A 20,202-nucleotide genomic window follows, 5' to 3' on the forward strand; every position below is an offset into this window, starting at 1 on the left:
TTTAGATAATTCATTTTCCAACACTCTTTAATATTGGTTAAAATTGATTCAAATTTACAGAATAGGGAATTTCAATCTTTATTTAATAAGCCCTATTTGAGATTTTGTAAATTTTGAAATATTTCAATGAATAAGAAAAGGTGTTAAAAAAGTGTCTTTGTTGCTAAATATGGAAGAGGTTGACAAATTACAACACAATGGCTGGCAACAAATAATCTCATCACAAATGATAATTTTATTTTACTATCTTAAGTTGAAAAATAGATTAATCTTTCTCAGACAGAAATCATGGAACTCTTGACACAACCATTTCTATAAACTTTGTGTGCTTTTGAAACTATTATATTTTTAAGAATTTTTTCAAGAGTAGTTTATGAACACTTACTATATGAAATTAGAGTCATGAAAAAGTGGAAAAATGTGTTGGTGACTTCATTTTAGAATCTCTTTGTAGACTTCTCCATAAACACAAATACAATAAAAATAAAAATTAACATCTCTTAATTAAAATGAATTTCTCCACAAGTTAAAATAAATGCAATTCATTTTTCTCTTTTACTTTTCATATATTAATGGAAAAACTCTTCCCAATTGATCCGTAGTCAACCTTAATACTTAACATAATTATAACCTTTTGGATTATACCCTTTTAGATCAATGTTTGAAATTTTCACATCGGTGGAAGAAGTGTTGGAAAGTTCCACAGTGTCTTAGTTCTTGAAAGCTATGTCTTCTAGACAACTTTGGTTAATGCTTGAAGAGCAGACGGAAAATGCCAAATGAAGTAGAATCACGCAGTAGAATATTTTCATGGCTAGAAATGTTTGGACTCTTTTACAAGAAAACTAGAGAAAGAGATAAATTGCACCCATAACAAAATTTAAAGGGGCAAAATAGCAATACCATGCTATAAACTATCCCACCAGAAAATTCCCTAGTCTTATTCTATTTTATAGTTTTGACTAGGACTGCATTACAATTTCATCAAAATTCCAATTTCTTACTCGGTCCCTTGTCACTGCACGGCTTCTGACAAGCCTCGGCGTGCCGCCAGGTATCAAGTTGTTGCTTGAACCAGCAGGTTGTGGTGTGACTTTGGAAGATGATGTTGGTGCAAGAAAAGAGTGTACTGCAGAGGGTGGAAGAGACAGTTTCCTGGTTAAGCAGGTTGCAACAGCATGGCATCTTCCTTCATTTTCTGCACTTGAAACAGAGTAGCTCCTGAAAGAGTGTGATGGTGATGGACTATCCACACTATGGCACACAAGACATGCCAGACTCATTGTGACTCTTGCAACCTTCATTAACAAGTTGTGTCAGAAGTAAGATTTGAATGAAACAAAGGTCACAATCAAACATTTTACTAAGCATCCATTCTCATATTAAACTAATTCCAGGATATAGCATGAGGGATTCAGCTCAACTTTGAACCATCTATCTTGTTATCAGACACCAAAGAAGCACCAAATAATGAAGTTTCCTTACACCGAAATTCCCTATGAGCAAATTGTTAACTAGGTTAGGTGTTGGACACCTAATCCTAAGTGAAAACAGACCAAACAACAAACCTCAGACACTATAATCTTAGAAGCATACTACTGTGATTATTGCAAAATCCATCACATTACTTCACCTGTCATCACTTAATACCTATATGTCTTCCATGTAAAGCAAGTATGAGTTTATGATGTTTAAACCATAAGATACAGCCTTTAGAACATTCTAATAATGCACTATGTGAGTAAGAAATATTTGATCAAATCGATCAAAACTTTAGCACTTCATTCTGAAAAGAATGCAGTATGTGAGTAAGAAATATTTTATCTTCTCAACATATTTCTCAGACCATTAAGGAAAATGAAGCATAAAATATGATGATTATCAACATCAGAATGCTTTTCCCTTACAGAATCACATATATGATTATGTCACAGGGCACACTTGGGCCCTCATGTCTGGATCTGAGTAAAACATTTAGAAATTTATTAATCTTTTCCAAACCCAACCCTCACTTTCCACTGCCAGAAACTAGAAGACTGTCAATACAGGATGAAAAGTCATGTACTCTGATTATTCTATGCTTTTTTCTCACAAGGTCAGGTTTTCACAGTTTCAACAATATTTTCCTCTTCTGCAGCACATCCACTGGGAGAATTCAGACACTTTCAATGTTAAACAACAGAAAACCTCCGATGCAGAAAAATATAGGTCGCATTCAATGAGGTTGGGACAGTTAAAAAGATGTCAGGAGCAAGAGGAGGAAGTTGGAAGAAAAGTGACAACCAAAAGGTTCATGATTCTCAAAGGTTTCTGAAAAGGGGTCAAGCTCAAAGGTTGATGAGCCAAAAATTAGCTTAATGATTGATGACCAAGTTTGTAGGCTACTCATACTTACATGCAAAAATTTTAAATAAGATAACAAGCCCACACTCAAGCAGACTAGGAAATATGTCATATACTCATATATATAGTAAAAAATAGATCTAAATCACACCTTTACTTTTCTACCACTACATTCATAACAACATCAATTACACCATAATTCTTGCTTTTTTAAATGTAAACAAAGCCCTCAATTTATTTTAGCCTTTATTTTGCCATTCCTATTCCTCTTCCCACACTTTTACTTTTTGGGGTAGGATTGAACACATGGTTATCCTTGAGTAAAAAGGTAAGGATTAATCTTTTGAAGTATTGAGATCCATTTAAGAGATGAACATTTCTTAACACTGTTCGTGATCACATGCTCAAGGAACAAAGTTATTGGCAAATCATGTCACACCACCATGATTCCTACAATTTTACTTGCTCCACACCCTAGCTCTGATTTACATTTCTAAGACTTCACATTCCCAAAAGCCCCAACATCCTCAAAACACAAAACATAAACCCCAAAACAAGGTTTCAAAATGACCACTTGAACTGCATCTACTTCGAAAGAAAAAAAATACAAACGGAAATGCAATTCTGACTACCCAAATCATTAACCGACAATGAAAGCACCGACCCACAAGCATAACATCACACAAGCACCAACCACAGACCCCCACAACGGGATCTGAACAGAAAGTATTGAAATTGAGAAGAATTCACAAAAGGGTGTCAGTTGAATCCACAAGTTACGCAAGTAAACTAAAAATGGAGAAAAGAAAAGATGGAATAGGAAAAAGTTGAATTGAGAAAAAAACCTCGTATCTGTGTCCCTCTGGTGCTTACGATTTGGGGAAAAATAGGTGAAGGATGCAGTGCAGAGAAGACTGAGAGAAAGAGAGAGAAAGAGAGAATGGTGCGAGAAGATTCGATGAGGAGCGCACAGAAGAGAGTGTGAAGAACTACACGTGTAGTAAATTCCCAACAACTACGTAACTACAGATAAATAAGGTCACTGTGTTCTGCTTTGTTTAAGATAAAATAAATTATCACATCAGTTACTTCACATTCATCCATATCTGTTATTATAAAAAGTAGTGAAAACTTATTATGGAATTAATTATAATTCATTCATTCATTAATAAGTAATTAGCTTTTGTAAAACTGATAAAAAATTTAGTTTTGTAAAATTTAGTACCACTGATCCTTCACTAAGATGGTGATTCGTTCCCTTTATTACTCTATGCTGGGAGATTCTTTCCCTTTAGTTAGTGATCTTAAATTAAAATTTTATTAAATGCTTGAAAGAACCTTTTTTAATAATTTATTTCAATCAAACATAACTGTCTTCAATGAAAAAATGGATATAATCTGCATAAAAAATAAATGGAGATTTTCTTAAATGGAGTTCATGCATCATCTAATTTTAAATAGACCTAATTCTGATTTTAATTAGTATATTATTAATAAGGAACATTTATGATTATATATATATATGTGTGTGTGCATGTATATTAAAATTATATATACATATAGGAATAAATTAATAAATTTAACCATATATTTCACAAACATTTACTTATTTTTATATTAAAGCCATGTTTTAATAAAAAGTATAAACCTTTTATATAAAAAAAAATTCTTCCATTTTTATAAAAATGATTCAATTTATGTATTAAAAAAATCATTTTTAATTTTCAAAATTTTACTTTATTTAAATTTTAGCCGATATTTTAATTTTAAATAAAATAAGTAATTAAAAAAAGTTTTCAAATTGGATTGGACTGGTCAATTCAATTGGAACCATTCCCTTATTCTGTTTGGTATTGGTGTAAAATTAATTTGGTTACAATAAACCTGATATCAAAAGGGTAAATCGTATGAAATTGGTAAAAAATTAGTTGAATAACTTATCTGATCTCAAAACATTAAATACAAGTGTCATTTTATTAAAAATATAAAAAAGAATAAGTATTATCTATTGTAGATTGAAGAGGATATACCTGTCATCAAATAGAGATAAGTTAAAAGATTCTCTAAACATTCATTTTATTGAGAAAAAAAAGTGAGTTGAAGATGTTTTCCTAAAGTGTAGAGATAATTAAGAAGAATTCATTCTTGGAACGACCGTTCAACCAGGAATGGATCTTTAGATGGTGGCAACCATTCTTAACCAGGGTGACCTTATTGTGTCGAAAATTTCACCAAAGAGTTATATAGGATGAATTGGATAATTTTCGGCTAGATAAGTTCTGTGTTTGTAAAAGTAAATGTACCTGCCATGTGTTTACTGTAATAGCTCAAAGGAAATGAAAGGATCAAGTCATGCAGTTGCTCAGAGGGCTAAATGATCAGTATAGCAACATCAAATCACATGTTCTTCTACAAAGTTGTCTCAAACTTTTAAATCAATCTGCTTGGATTTTAGATTCTGGAGTGTGTATCTATTTAATTGCCTTTTCTTTTTACAAACATATTAAACAAATTCTTGTAAAGCTACCAAATGGAGAATATGTCATTACAAACATTTCTGGAATAGTGATTTTTAGTCCAAAGTTATATTTTACAGATGTCTTATATATACCTTAATTTTATTTCAATCTCATCCATTTCTAAACTCATCGCTTCATTTCATTATGAACTGATTTTCTTCTCTCTGATGTTTGCATTATACAGGACATTAACAATAAAGAGAAGAATGGTTCAATTGATCTCCTTGCTGGCTTATACGTTAATTTGTGATTTTACCAAACATTTCTCCTACGCTCACTATGCCTTTTTTGTTTCCAATTGTGCTGACAATAACACAACCCTTTGGTATTACCGGATGGGCCATCCCTCTTACCAGAGATTAGCTGCTTTGAAAAACAAATAGTGATAATCATCCTTCTATTTATGATACTTGCCATCGGGCAAAAAAATTGCCCTTTTCATCTATCATTTCTCATACTGATCATTGTTTTGAATTGCTTCATATGGATACATGGGGACCATGTTCTATTGTTTATATGCGTGGTTACAAATACTTTTTAACCATTGTAGACAATTTCTCCCGTTTTACTTGGCTCATATCTATGCAAAATAAATCTAATGCTCAGGCTAATATTACCGATTTGGTTATATATGCTGAAAACCATTTTCAAACAACCATTAAAAACATTAGCCCTAATAGGTGTTGAGTTTGCTAGAAAGACTTTTTCTCTATCATAGGTATGATACACCAAACCACTTGCATAGAGACACTTGAAAACAATGGCTTCATAGAGCGCAAACATCAGCATCTTTTGAAACTTACCCATGCCCTATTATTTCAGTCTAACCTACTTGGTATCTTTTGGTATTTTGCTGTTCAACATGCTACATTTTTAATCAACTTCAATTCTACACCCTTATTAAACAACATTAGTCCATACGAGAAACTTTATGGTCATCTTTGTGATTTAACCAATCTTTGCGTGTTTGGATGTTTGTTATTATAATATTTTCACTGCAAGTAAAAAAAGGCTTGACAATCGTGCTATACCTAGTGTGTTTTTTGGTTTAAAACCTCGTACCAAAGGCTACATATGTTTCTTAACTTACAAAATCATAAGATAGATGTTTCAAGAAATGTGGTCTTCTATGAAAATCAATTTCCTTATCTGCAAAAGGCTAGGACCACATAATATAATCTCTATTGTGATGATATTCTTTGTTGTTGGACATCACATCCCTGAAGACACTAATAATGATATCTTTGATGTTGACAATAATTATCATGAGATGAATATTGTAGATCCCACTACTGATACAACAAAAGACCCAAATCTCCCTCTTCAAACCTAGAAGTTCCACTCATGAGAGAAAATCTCTTAGCTACCTTCTGGGTTTCCACACTCCAGGTTTGACCAACACTACTATAACATCCAAATATCCAATAACATCTTATTTGTCTTATTGCTTCTTATCTCCTAACTACAAACACATTATTCTCTTTATCTCTGCTACCACTGAGCCATGATCCTATACAGAGGCGTCCAAAAACACCAACTGCAAAAAGCTATGCAAGAGGAATCGCTGCTCTTGAAGGCTAATAACTCATGGACAATCATTCTCTTCCCCTTGGAAATATTGTGCTTGACTGCAATCTTTATGAAGAGGTTTATATGAAAATCCCTCCGGGGCTATCAACTTCTCACACTCAATCTGTGTGTAAGCTTCAACAATCTATGTATGACCTTAAACAAGCAGGTCGACAAACTTACGCCAAGTTATCTACTTTCCTTTTTAATCATAACTATAAATGCTCCTTTGGTGACCATTCTCTCTTCTTGAAACATGATGGACACGTCCTCAGTGCCTTACTCATCTACGTTGACACACCATTCTCACCGAAAATCATCTTGAGGAAATTCAATCTATCACAAAGCTTCTTGATCAACACTTTCATATAAAAAACTTACGTGATCTCACCTATTTTCTTGGCAAGGTTGCATGTAATACTACTAGCATTCACCTCTACCAAAGAAAATACACCTTGGATCTTTTGCCGAAACTGGCATGACAGATTGTGCTGGTTCACTCCAAACTCTTTCAGCAGAAGATGATGTTCCTCTTTTAGAATCTGATTCATCTTCTTATCGACACCTTATCGGACTACTTATCTATCTCACCAACACCTTCCAGATCTTGCCTTGCTGTCAACCACCTCAGACAGTTTGTCGCATATCCTACCACTGTGCATCAACAAGCCACCTTTCATATTCTTCGCTAGGAATCCTTGGACAAGGTATTTTCCTCTACAACACCAACATTCCTCAGCTTAAGTTTACGACGATTGTGATTAGGCCACTTGTCCCACAACTCGAAAGTCCATCAATGGCTTTTCTTTCTACCTTGGCAACTATATTATCTCATGGAAGTCAAACAAACAACAAACCATCTCTAAAAGTTCCTTAGAAGCTTAATACTGAGCCTTAGCCTCCATCACTTGTGAAGTTCAATAGATTACATACCTTTTGCAAGATACTCACATCAGCTATATCTCGCCTGCTCTCTTATACTGTGATAACTAATCAAATTCAGATCGCCTCAAACCAAGTCTTCCACGAAAGCACGAACCATATTTAAATTGATTGCCACATAGTTCGTGACAAACTCAATGTTGGTTACCCAAGCTTCTCTCTATTTCTTCCTCTTTTCAAGCTACTGACATCTTCACTAATCGCTTGCCCCTGTCATCTTCAAGAACTGCACTCCAAGTTAGAAATGAGAAGCATTTATTCCCAACATGAGGGGGATTGGTAAACATATATTTGGCTGTGTTTGATTTCCTTTCGTTTTTAGGTTGACCGCGTGTACTTAGCATGTGTCTTCTTTAGGCTAAGCTGTTTTTGTCACCACATGCCCCTTTACTATATGTATTTCCCACCTTCATTTGTCACAAATACTATAGAGATAAAATTTTCAAAATATCAGAATAGTTATATTAAAATTTTTAAAGCATACATACGACATAAAAAAATAATAAGAAAATGTTACGTGATAAAACTAAGTTTTATAATATGAATATAATTAATATTAAATTTATTAAATGATTATAAATTAATAAATATTTATCTATACCTATATAGATATATAGATAAAGAGAACTTTTTTTTATCAGGTTTTTTTTTCAAATTTACTCTTTTTTAATTAAAATAATTATTGTATCAATTTTATCGTTTCTTTAAATTTAAGTGTTTTTTTTTAATTTGACCGTTTTTTAAAAATTAACATTTTTTTAAAAATAAAACTACCCACATAATAAATACAAACTATTTACAATAAGTTTTTTTATAAAAAAATACTTATATTTAACTTTATAATAATAATTATAATAAGTTTATTATTTTTATTATAATAAAAAAACACAAATAGAAAAAAAAATAAATGGAGGTTAAACATTAAACCACTTATATTGATATTTATAAATCAAACTAAATTAATTAACTTATTAGTACGATTATTTCTTTAAAAAAAATGAAAAACTTTGAATTACATATACCTACAAAAATACGAGCATCCATATCTTTCCAAGACTCTAAGGAACTTCTCTTTCATTCAAAAAAACCATGACATTAAAAAATAGTCATCTTCACTAAAACCTCTTAAAGTTTTCTATCCAATTATGCTCCAAACTATAATTGACCTTCATAATCTCAACATAAATAGAAGTATATACTCCTAAAAAACTGAAAAACTATCCACATATTCTCTTTAACTTCCTCTAAAAATACTAGCAATTGAAGTAAAATTGAGACAATTTGAGATTGAATTTGTCATGTTATATTCATAAATCTTAATTTGAATATTAAAATAATTTCAACATAAAAAATTAGAAATAATATTACTCATATACTTTTAAATTTAACTTTTTTAATTTAAAAAATAATAAAAGAAAACATAATTGAATTTTCTACTTTGTGGAGGGAAATATTTTATTAAAAGTAGTAAAAAAATTGGGAGGAGAGAATGCACATAAAATTAAAACAAAATTGAAAATGAAGTAATTTTTATAAAATGACATAAATTTTCTTAATTAACAGGATATTTAATATCAATTTTGGTCTCTAATTTTATTAGTTGTGAGTCCTCTCATTTTTGAGTTGTTGGAAACTCTTGGCTTCCATTTTCGGGACTTCCTTTTTCTTGAACAAACCCAGCACCGTGGGTCCTTGCTGTGCAAGGAGACACCCTCCTCCTTCCTCTCCTCTGTTTCTGGGTTGGCATTATAGGGAACCTTTCTTCTTTCCTTCTTCTTGTTGTGGTTCTCTTCATATTACGGCTCCAAATTGGGGTTTTATTTTTGGGATTCTAGTCTCGCGACGTTGGGTTTCCATCCTTGGATTGAGTTTCTATTTTTTTTTTCTCTATAGGTTGGTGGCACAATGGTTGGGATTCTTCGTGATCTTGTGATTTTGGGGATTTTAGGCTTTTCGTCTAGGATTGAGGGTTCTGATTTTGGGAATTTCTTGTGTCTTGATTCTCCTTTGTAGATTGTTAATGCGATTTGGGGGTTAGGGTTTTTGAATTGGGGTTTTGTTTTCTGATTTCACGTTTTGGGATTATCTGCAATTGTATTTTTATCTTGCACTTTTAGGGTTTTTGAATTAGGGTTTTGTTTTCTGATTTCACGTTTTGGAATTATCTGCAATTGTATTTTGATCTTGCACTTTTGGGGTTTTTGGAATATGTGATCTTGCATTTTGGGATTTTGATTTTGAAATAAAGCTTTGATGGTGAATTACTTCTAACCTAATTGTAATTTCCTTTAATCTTTTCTCGGCAATAACTTTAACTTTTAACATTTATACATCAATCGATTTGAGCTTGTCAAGTAATAAATAATTGGACAAGTCAATCACTATTAGCTAAATGAACATTACATAGTCAGTGTTTTTAACTGCAAAAAGGACCAACTTGAACCAGTTTTACAAAATATGAGACCGGTTTGAACAACTCAAAAATAGGAAAACCACTTTAAACACAACTAACAAAATTAGAGACAAAAATTAATATTAAACCTTAACAAAAACTAATATATAAAAGTAATAATTAATTAAGGGTATTTACGTCTTTTCACGACAAATTAACTTTCTTTGTCTTGCTTTCTTTTCAAAATAGAAGGGAAGTATTTTTTTAAAGAGAACTCACTATCTTATTCCCTCGTTCATGATACACTGTTTGATTTTAGTTTCACATGGACTGAATTCAAATATGATGACATGACATCAACTTGTGACATGTTATACAACTACAACTAAGATACTAAATTAAAATTATTAAAATTTGAATGATTAAATCATTTAGTATATTAAGATCCAATTGAAACAACCCAACGCCGCTATACACCCTCAATTGTATAATTGTTATATCTTACAAATTAAGTGTAATTACGTTGTTTTGAAAGCAATAAGTTAGATAATACCATAATATACCATATATTTCCTCTTTCTTTTTCTTGTTTGCATTGCAATCAAACAAAAAGGTGAGATTACTCAGCTGCAATATAAAGTGTTCATTGTTCAACATGAAAAAAGAAAATCCAAATTTTCTCCATTTTGCCACAATCTAAACCCCAAAAATGGATTAGAAGAATGAACAAAAGAACTAGAAGGTCAAGCTTTAAAACTTTTCCTCTTCCAAAACTTGAAGGAGCAGCAGCAGCCATTTCTTCCATAAAATATTCAACCCGATTGAAGATTCTAACCAACAGAAAGGGCCAAGTCAAAGTCTTCTCCTTTCACTCCCCACTACAAACCCCATTTCTTCCCCACACAAACCAAACCCCCAAAATACGTCATTAAACATCCAACACCAAGATCTTTATATTTCATTCACACACACACATACCCACATGAACAGACACACAAAATTGAAACATCGGAAAACAACATGTTCCTCAAAATCCAATTTTTGTTCCTCATCCTTTTTCTGGCAGCCACCGTTGGTACCGCCATAGACCCAGGTTCCACTCTTTCAGCCTCTTCCTCCTCCAACCAAACGTGGTCTTCTCCCGGGGGCAGCTTCTCCCTGGGATTCATCTCCGTTCAGCCACCCACCACCCCTCCTTCCTTCATCGCCGCCATCTCCTACACCGGTGGCGACCCTGTTGTCTGGTCCGCTGGACACGGCGCAGCTGTGGACTCCGGCGGGTCCTTACAGTTCCTCTCCTCTGGCAACCTCCGCCTCGTCAACGGCTCCCGCTCCACCGTGTGGGAATCTGCCACGGCGGGCGCCACTTCAGCAGCCCTTGAGGACAATGGAAATTTGGTAATTTCGAACGGCACAAGCATCCTCTGGACAAGCTTTGACAACCCCACAGATACCCTGGTGCAGTCTCAGAATTTCAGTGTTGGTAAGGTTCTCACTTCCGAAAGCTACTTTTTTAGCCTTAGTGGAATTGGGAATTTGACTCTGAAGTGGAACAACAGCATAGAGTACTGGACTCAGGGTTTGAATTCTTCTGTGAATGTTAGTTTGGAGTCCCCTGTGTTGTCTTTGACATCGATTGGGCTTTTAGAACTTTCTGATGTGAACTTGGGTAGTCCTGTTCTTGTTGCCTATAGTAGTGACTATGATTTGAATGCTAATGTGTTTAGGGTGTTGAAGTTGGACAATGATGGGAATTTGAGGATTTATAGTACTAGTCTGGGTGGTGGAACTTCTACTGTTAGATGGGCTGCTGTTGCAAATCAATGTGAGGTTTATGCTTACTGTGGGAACTATGGTGTGTGCGGTTACAATGATTCCAGCACGGTATGTGGTTGCCCTTCAGAGAATTTTGAGATGGTTGATCCGAATAATGGTAGGAAAGGGTGCAGGAGGAAGTTGAGTCTGGATAGTTGCCAAGGGACAGCGACCATGTTGACCTTGGATCATGCTGTGGTGTTGAGTTATCCCCCTACAGCGACATCGGAGACTTTTTTCATTGGTTTATCAGCCTGTAGAACGAATTGTCTTTCGGGTTCAAGTGCCTGTTTTGCTTCTACTTCCTTGTCAGATGGCACAGGGCAGTGTGTACTAAGATCAATAGATTTTGTTAGTGGATATCAAGATCCTTCGTTGCCTAGCACTTCTTATTTCAAGGTTTGTCCACCGTTGGCACCAAATCCACCACCCTCTTCGGCAGGGACTCTGAGGGAAAGGAGTTCCAAGGTGCCTGCATGGGTTGTGGTTGTGGTTGTTTTGGGTACTCTTTTTGTTTTGCTAGCCTTGGAAGGGGGTTTGTGGATGTGGTGTTGTAGGAATAACAAGAGGTTTGGTGTGTTGTCAGCTCAGTATGCTCTTCTTGAGTATGCTTCTGGTGCTCCAGTGCAGTTCTCGTACAAGGAGCTCCAGCAAGCGACAAAGGGGTTCAAGGAGAAGCTCGGAGCTGGTGGATTTGGTGCTGTTTATAGAGGCACTCTTGTTAACAAAACTGTTGTTGCAGTGAAGCAACTTGAGGGCATTGAGCAAGGTGAGAAGCAGTTTAGGATGGAAGTTGCCACTATAAGTAGCACTCATCATCTGAATTTGGTGAGGCTTATTGGCTTTTGCTCAGAAGGGCGCCACCGGCTTCTGGTTTATGAGTTCATGAAAAATGGATCTCTTGATAATTTTCTATTCCAGACAGAACATCATTCAGGAAAATTGTTGAATTGGGAGTACCGATACAACATCGCTCTTGGCACAGCAAGAGGCATCACATACCTACACGAGGAGTGCCGTGACTGCATAGTCCATTGTGACATCAAACCTGAAAACATTCTCTTGGATGAGAATTATGTTTCCAAAGTCTCTGATTTTGGTCTTGCAAAGCTTATCAATCCCAAGGACCATAGGCATCGGACCTTAACAAGTGTGAGAGGAACCAGAGGATACTTAGCTCCTGAGTGGCTTGCAAACCTTCCTATAACATCCAAATCTGATGTTTACAGCTATGGTATGGTTTTGTTGGAGATTGTGAGTGGAAGAAGGAACTTTGATGTTTCAGAGGAAACAAACAGGAAGAAGTTCTCCATCTGGGCTTATGAAGAGTTTGAGAGAGGTAACATCAGTGCAATTTTGGACAAAAGATTAGCTGGGCAAGAAGTTGACATGGAGCAAGTAAGAAGGGCAATTCAAGCAAGCTTTTGGTGCATCCAAGAGCAGCCATCTCAGAGACCAACAATGAGCAGAGTGCTGCAAATGCTAGAAGGAGTAACTGAGGTTGAAAAGCCACCTGCCCCAAAATCAGTGATGGAAGGAACTGTCAGTGGAACCAGCACATACCTCAGTAGCAATGCCAGTGCATTTTCCACTGTTGGAGTTTCACCCCCTGGACCCTCCTCTACATCATCATTTCAGATTAGTGGTGTTTCAACCTTCAACTCAGGAAGGACCCCTGAGAAGGCAACCTCATCTCTTTTACAATCAGACACATGACATAAAACTGCTTCCATTTCCTTTGTCAAAATTTACCAGAAAAATTGGTTCAAAGTCTCATTCACTTGTGTTGAGGGGACTTTGTGCAGGAGCAGCACAAGTACAAGCTTTGCTGGTCAAACCCTGTATAATATGATATTGATTGTATACTATATTTCATTTTTTTTCTTTTATTTATCCTGATCATTGTATTGTATGTTCCTTCAAAACAGGATATTGCAAAGTTGCAGCAATTATTTGTATTCAATTCCTGAAAATGTGCTTGTGTCAGCATAAGCACGTTGGTCTGCATATTTCTGGGTCAATAGTGCAACCCAATATCTTTGGTGTGCCAATAAAAGTAGTGAAGTTTTATGTTCTCATTGAGAACCCATCTGATAAACTATTGAGTTTTTCTTTTACCAAACCTAAAAGTTTGAGTCTGAAACGTGAAAACGTGAGACTCTTTGTTTCATCATGCACATAATAATCAACTGTGAGGACTTTCTGGTTGTCACAATGGTCAATTATATCATATACATGATATCTCACATGCATGAAACCCGTGTCATTCACGTTTTATTGTTGGTGGAATGTAGTATTTCCAATTTCTTGGAAAGAGGTTAAAAGAATATAATTTCGAAATATATTTTTTACCACAAGATTCAGAGATAATTTGGAACTTACAAAATTCTCACAGTTTAGAAACCAAGAACAAATTAATTTATATAGATTACAATATCTCTTAACTTAATGATATGTTTTTGAAGAGCAAAACCATGATACAAATATTAAGCAAAGTTATACTTTCAATAATGACAGAAGAATACTTCATTGCTTGACGTCAATGAATATTCAAAATAACGTCCATGTGACCACGTCAATGTCTTCATTTCAAACAAGTTCAAATTCAATGCACGTGTAGGACGTGGCTCCTGGTTACAGCTGTTGAAGACCAATAGAGATTAGAGGGCACTTAACTTGTAATCAAGTAGTAGATCATTTCACTATATTGATCAATGAATTAGTTTGTGAAAATAAGATGTAGTTAAACTTTTTAATTTTTCAAAGCCACTCAGATCACGCCACCAATATAAAAGTTTATGTTCAGGATCTTAGTGAGAATATTTGGTGTTTATCGTGGAGCCGATAAGGATGTTATAAGACAAACTATATGTCCCTTAAACCCTTAGTCGGGTCACTCTCCTTACCATGCCCAATAATTTCACATCATTTAGGAGTTGATACCTAGGACACTTTAAATACTCCTTTCTCTTTCTATAGTTTGAGTCACCTTTTAAAGTTAAAACCATGACAGAGTTTCAGACTTTAAAGTGGACAATACCTCCGAATACGGTGATTGGTCATTGATCCTAATGATGTCACTCACTCAGCGGACTTGGGATCGGAACAATTGTGATTTAATCTTGAAATTTAAAGTGAAGTAAGTTTTATATTTCATTTTTTTTAAAAACATTTTGATTATTTAAATTAAAAAAATACAGTTTTAGTTTCTAAAGTTTATAATCTAAAAACTAAAAATGGTTTTATACAAAATTTTATTTCCCAAATTTGGTATTTAGTACTAAAAACACTTTCTATTTAATTTAAGAAACTAAAATATTTTTTGAAATTTAACGTAACCAAAATCAAATTCACCTTAAATTTCAAACACTATATCTAGAATGGAGCAAGTCAAGATGGTGGATACTTCGACACAAATTTTTTTACATAGCCACGTGTCGAAGTGTCATTGGTTTCAATTTTTTTTTGAAGTGGAAAATTGGAACAACACGTTTTGACTAGTGTATCCAACTTTCGTTTCAAAATTTTGATTTCAAAGTTTTTAAGAAACCTAGGTCAGTATCTTCTTTTTCCTTCTCAATATGTGCTTCTGCTGCTTGTCTCTTTACCTAACATTGCTCCTTTGAGACCCAACATTCCACCATTTTTCCTTTCGTTGCTATGTTTTCTCCTTGGTCTCTGTTTTGCGCTTTTTCACTAAGAGGCGAGTTGTTAAGTAAAGCACTGAATTCAAGGATAGGCAACCTCCAGAAAAACAAAAGATAAGAGAGTGGATAAAGATTTTCCTCCTTTTTCATTCAAATGTAGGTAATATATAACCTAATACCTGGTCTCACAAAAGGACAATAACAAAATCCTAACCAACTTTCATTCTAGAATATGCTGACTCATACAATCCCTTAATAATAAATAAAATCAGGTATCCCTTTTGTTTTGTGAGTCATTCTTTTGGGCCTGGCATCATCCTTGGTTGTGTCAGCTGCATAATTTGGGCTTTCATATCTAACATTACCATCTTCTTCAACAATGACCTTGTCCTCAAGGTCATAAATTTGTTGTAACGTAATCCAATCCTCCCATGAAGTATCATCAGGTGAGAGACCTTTCCACTACACCAAAGCTAAACGCTTAAGAACACCATTAACATTATTTGTTTTAAATCCAAGGATGGCAAGAGGAGTGACCAACAGATTGTTCTCATACGAAAGAGGAGTTAAGGGATCAATAGAGGGTGGAAGTGGCCCTTCATATGCCTTCAAAACAACAATGGAAGACATTGTGGATCCTTGAAGTGTCAGGTAAATCAAGTTTGTAAGCTATAGGACCCATCTTTGTTATAACTTGAAAGGGCCCATTAAACCGTTTAGCCAATTTATGGAATTTAGACCCCGAAACAGATATTTGACGGTAAGGTTGCAACTTGACATATACCCATGAACCAACATCAAAGCTGACCTCTCTACGCTTCAGATCAACGTTCTTCTTCATACGCTTCTAGGCCTTAAACAAGTTACTTTTCAGCAGGGACAGTACCTCCTCACGTGACTTAAGTAAAGAATCACAACCCTCAATAGAAGAAGAATCCACCAAATACTCAGGAATATAGGGAGGAGGCTTACCATACATCACTTGAAATGGTGACATCTCAGATCCAGAGTAGACTGAAGTACTATAGTGGAACTCGGCCCAAGGAACGTAACGAAACCAGTGTTGTGACTTGTCATGAACGAAGGCCCGCAAGTACTGCTCAATTGTGCGATTCATAACCTCCGTTTATCCATCAGTTTGTGGATGGTATGAAGAGCTCATCCAAAGCAAAGTGCCACTGAATTTGAACAAATCCAACCAGAAACGACTCATGAAGATCGGGTCACGGTCGGAAACAATACTTTTGGGTAGTCCATGGTGTTTGCAAATTATCGAAATAAACAACTCAGCAACTCTATAAGTTGTGTAGCTAGTAGGTAGTGCTCCCAGATGAACTGCCTTTGAGAAACGGTCCACCACCACTAAGAGGACAATATAGCTATGAGAAGGAGGAAGACCCGTAATGAAATCCATAGAGATATCCTCCCAAATGTTGGAAGGGATGGGAAGTGGAATGAGAAGGTCGTTAGAGCGCTTGGTGCTATACTTGGTTTGTTGGCGCACCCGACATTGGGAAATAAAGTGGCGGACATCCTTTGCAATTGATGCCCAATAAAAATTGGCATTGAGACGCTTCAAGGTTTTGTTCACACCTGCATGCCCCCCGACCACAGTCTCATGAAACTCCTTCAAAAGTAGGGTGATAAATCTGGAAGCAGAGTTCAACCAGATTTTTCCTTTGAACAACATTAACCCATCCCTAACTTTAAAGTGGGGCATTGAATCAGGATCAGGAATGCATTTTTGCCGCAAAAGGAGATAATCCTGATCTCCAAGAAGGCTTTCTTTAATTCATCTAGAAAGTCACACTAGGGGACATATAGCATCCTTAATTCACCATCTATTGGGCCTATGGACCGCGATAAAGAGTCTGTACAACATTCAACTTTCCAGGTTTATACTGGATTTCATAATCATACCCCAACAACTTAGTGACATAGTATTGTTGTTCCGGAGTTTGAATCACTTGAGTTAGCAATTCCTTGAGGCTCTTCTAATCTGTCTGGATAATGAAGAAATTTCCCAACATGTATTGACGTCAACGTTTTACAGCACTGGTAATTGCATGCAACTCCCGAAAAAAAGTCGAAGCCTTCGCTAAACGAGGCAAAAAACCTTGCTAAAATATGAGATTGGGTGAGAGTCTTGGACAAGTAAGCACCCATGCAGCACTAGAAGCATTAGTTTGAAGGATGAATGATAAGTATGAAAAAGACTTGTTTTAACACATATAAATGAGCTCAATCTTGTAATTATTCATGTTGTTCCTAAGTGAAAAGTTGTAATAGAGAGTAGATTGTTAAGTAAAATATTGTACAAGAAAGAGTGTGTTATTTGGACTATGTCAGCCAATTTTCGCAAAGCGAAAGCCAAAATTTGCACTACTAGAAGAAGGAAATTCACATAGGGCACCAGTACCTGTGCGCTGAGTGAATAACGTCAGTTAAAGTGCAACAGTTAAGAAAATTCGCATAGCGCACCAGTACATGTGCGCTGAGCGAATTAATGAAGTAAAATGGCTTAAAAAGACAGACAGAAAGAAAAGGGAAAAAAGTTTCGGACAAAGGAAAGAAACAAAAACATCTTAGGAACTTCTGGAGACTACTTCAAGGCATCAAGACACCATTGTTGTAAGGGATTGCTTCAAATATGTACGTTCTAGATGACTAGGAGTAGTTAAATTTTTCTTTCGTTGGAATTGGATGTAATGAACTTACTCTGATGTAATTTTCCTATTCAATATATCGTTGGTCGTTCATATGCTCTTTCTTGAATTTAATAACATTGTATGAAAATATAATGTTAATTAAATGTCTTTGATTACTGGAAAGTAACTTTGAACATGAACATAGATAGAGCACCTAAGTGATTTGGGATCTAGGGATAGACTCAATAACTTGGTCATTCTTAACATCGGACTTAATGCAAATTGTATGTTAAATTGACTAAGGGATTAGCATTTTGATATATTAATTTAGAACTAGTTGCTAAGGGATTAGGACTAGTATGCCTTGATGTGAATGTTTGAATGAAATAATGATATATTGTACAGAGTTTTATCTTCATATGATTCTTGAAACCCAATTCCAACAAAGTTTCTTTTAAATATAATTCCTTGCACACCAATTGTTTGATAAAATACCAAAAAGAGTTTCTTGTGCTGTTTTGTGCATTTTGATGTCTAATTGAGTTATAAAAGGAAGAATTGTCATGTGTTGCACAAGTCCTTTGGAAGTATGATACTCTGAACTTACTCTATATTACTTGGAACGATTTGGTATACTTGCCAAAAAATTATCAAGTTTTTGGCGCCGTTGCCGGGGACTTGTGTTCCAACACAAGGCAATTTGGGCATTTATGACTCTTTTAGACTTTGTTGTGAATTTTCCTTTTTAATGTTGTTGTGTATGCAATTGAATTTATTTTTTTTAAGACTTTCCATTGATTTAGTTTGAACTTAATGCCTCTCTCGGGGTACACCTTAGAGCTTGATGCAGTTACTGAAAGTTCTTAGGGATGAGATTTCAGTAGCAGAACTAACAAAATCAAACCAAATGTGCAAATCACCAGGGATGGGGTTGTGTGTTTGGATTCACTATTTTGGAACTTAAGGCAAGTTTGATGGACTTCTTACACCAAAGGATTGGGTGAGAGTTTATCATACTTAGGTAGGTACAACAAGAGGGATCTGAGTGTTCTAACTTTAGAAAACAAGGAAAGTGAAATCCTTTGTTAATTATATGTCTGTTTTGTTTGAATTTCTTTTATGCAGTTTGCCTACAAATGTTCTAGTTGTTGGAAGATCCTAGGGATGGGATTTCAGCAGCCAAAGCGGGAGTACTAAGTGATCTTGCAACAAGAGGGATCTGAGTGAGGTTATTTAGGAAATCCATTTCAATCATTCTGCATATTGGAACTATTGTTTGGTTGGTGTGCTCACGTTCTGCAATTTTTGTTTCTTCTTTTCCTTATTTCTTTGTTTGTGTTTTTTTTCTATCTCACTTTTCTATATGTAACGTTTAATTTTATCTTTATGTTTAGTTTTTCTAAGAAATTGTTGAAGTTTCTGTGTTAGTAAGTTATGTGTTTCGTTGTTAAGTGTAATGTTCTGTAATGTATGTTCAATATTGCAATATTTGTTAAGCATATATATATGGTGGGTTAAGCGAATATATTTGTGAGTATCTGCAATGAGGTGAGTGAATTAATGAGGAAGAGAATTTATTCCCTTAGCGAATTTGTGAGTTGAGTGAATCTAAAAAAAAGTCTATAATTTTATTCGCTCAGCGCACAACTTTGGTACGCTAAGTGAATAAACACAAATTAAAAAAAAAAAAAACTGTAATTTTATTCGCTTAGTGCACAAGTCTGGTGTGCTAAGTGAAAGTGAATAAACAAAAAAACTTTAATTTTATTCGCTTAGCGCACAGCTCTGGTGTGCTTAGCGAATAAACACAAATCTGAAAAAAAAAATATTCGCTCAACGAGAAGTTTGCTCTGCGAATTTGTCACTGCAACTTTGGTTCTGTTTGTCACTTTATTCGCTAAGCGAACTGTTCACTGCAATTTTCTAATTTTGTGAAATTGTCACCATATGTTCAATGTTCTTTTGTGCTTAGCTAATATTATGCAGATAACTTCTCATAAGACCACCATAGGGTCTTCTTCAAGAGTACAACATGCTAAGGCACAAGAAGAAAACCTTGTTTTAAACTATGATCAACATTGGTTCTCCTTTGAGTTTGCGCATCTCCCATGGCCTAAGGGCAGGCCAGATTCCAGGTGGGGGAGTGCAAGTGCCTCATATGCAGAGGATGATTATGCAGGTGTAGATGGAGTTATCTTGTTTTGATTTAATGATTATGCAGTATCTGATTAAGTTATGTGATTCTTGAGGATGATGACATGTATGTTTGTGGTTGCAATGTGCTTCATATTTTTATCTGTGTAAGTATGAACTATGACTAGATCTGT

The 20,202-nt window shown here is 35.1% G+C and overlaps 2 protein-coding genes across 2 annotated transcripts; one reads left to right on the top strand and one right to left on the bottom strand.

Annotated features, from left to right (window-relative positions):
* Window positions 1-780: 780 nt before the first annotated feature.
* LOC124844375 (PyrD) lies at window positions 781-3,352 on the bottom strand. The gene is made up of 2 exons (XM_047321298.2): window positions 3,189-3,352; window positions 781-1,298 (listed from the first exon to the last, which is right to left on the bottom strand). Exon 2 carries the CDS (start codon window positions 1,281-1,283, stop codon window positions 963-965), a length of 321 nt encoding a protein of 106 aa, XP_047177254.1. The 5' UTR covers window positions 1,284-1,298; window positions 3,189-3,352; the 3' UTR covers window positions 781-962.
* Window positions 3,353-10,565: 7,213 nt separating this feature from the next.
* Window positions 10,566-13,656, top strand: LOC124844374 (lectin protein kinase family protein). The gene has a single exon (XM_047321297.2). The coding sequence runs from the start codon at window positions 10,786-10,788 to the stop codon at window positions 13,294-13,296; it is 2,511 nt and encodes an 836-aa protein (XP_047177253.2). The 5' UTR covers window positions 10,566-10,785; the 3' UTR covers window positions 13,297-13,656.
* Window positions 13,657-20,202: the final 6,546 nt, after the last annotated feature.

Source organism: Vigna umbellata, chromosome 4 (assembly GCF_029865625.1).
Source record: "Vigna umbellata cultivar VRB3 chromosome 4, Vumbellata_1.0, whole genome shotgun sequence".
Classification (NCBI taxonomy): domain Eukaryota; kingdom Viridiplantae; phylum Streptophyta; class Magnoliopsida; order Fabales; family Fabaceae; genus Vigna; species Vigna umbellata.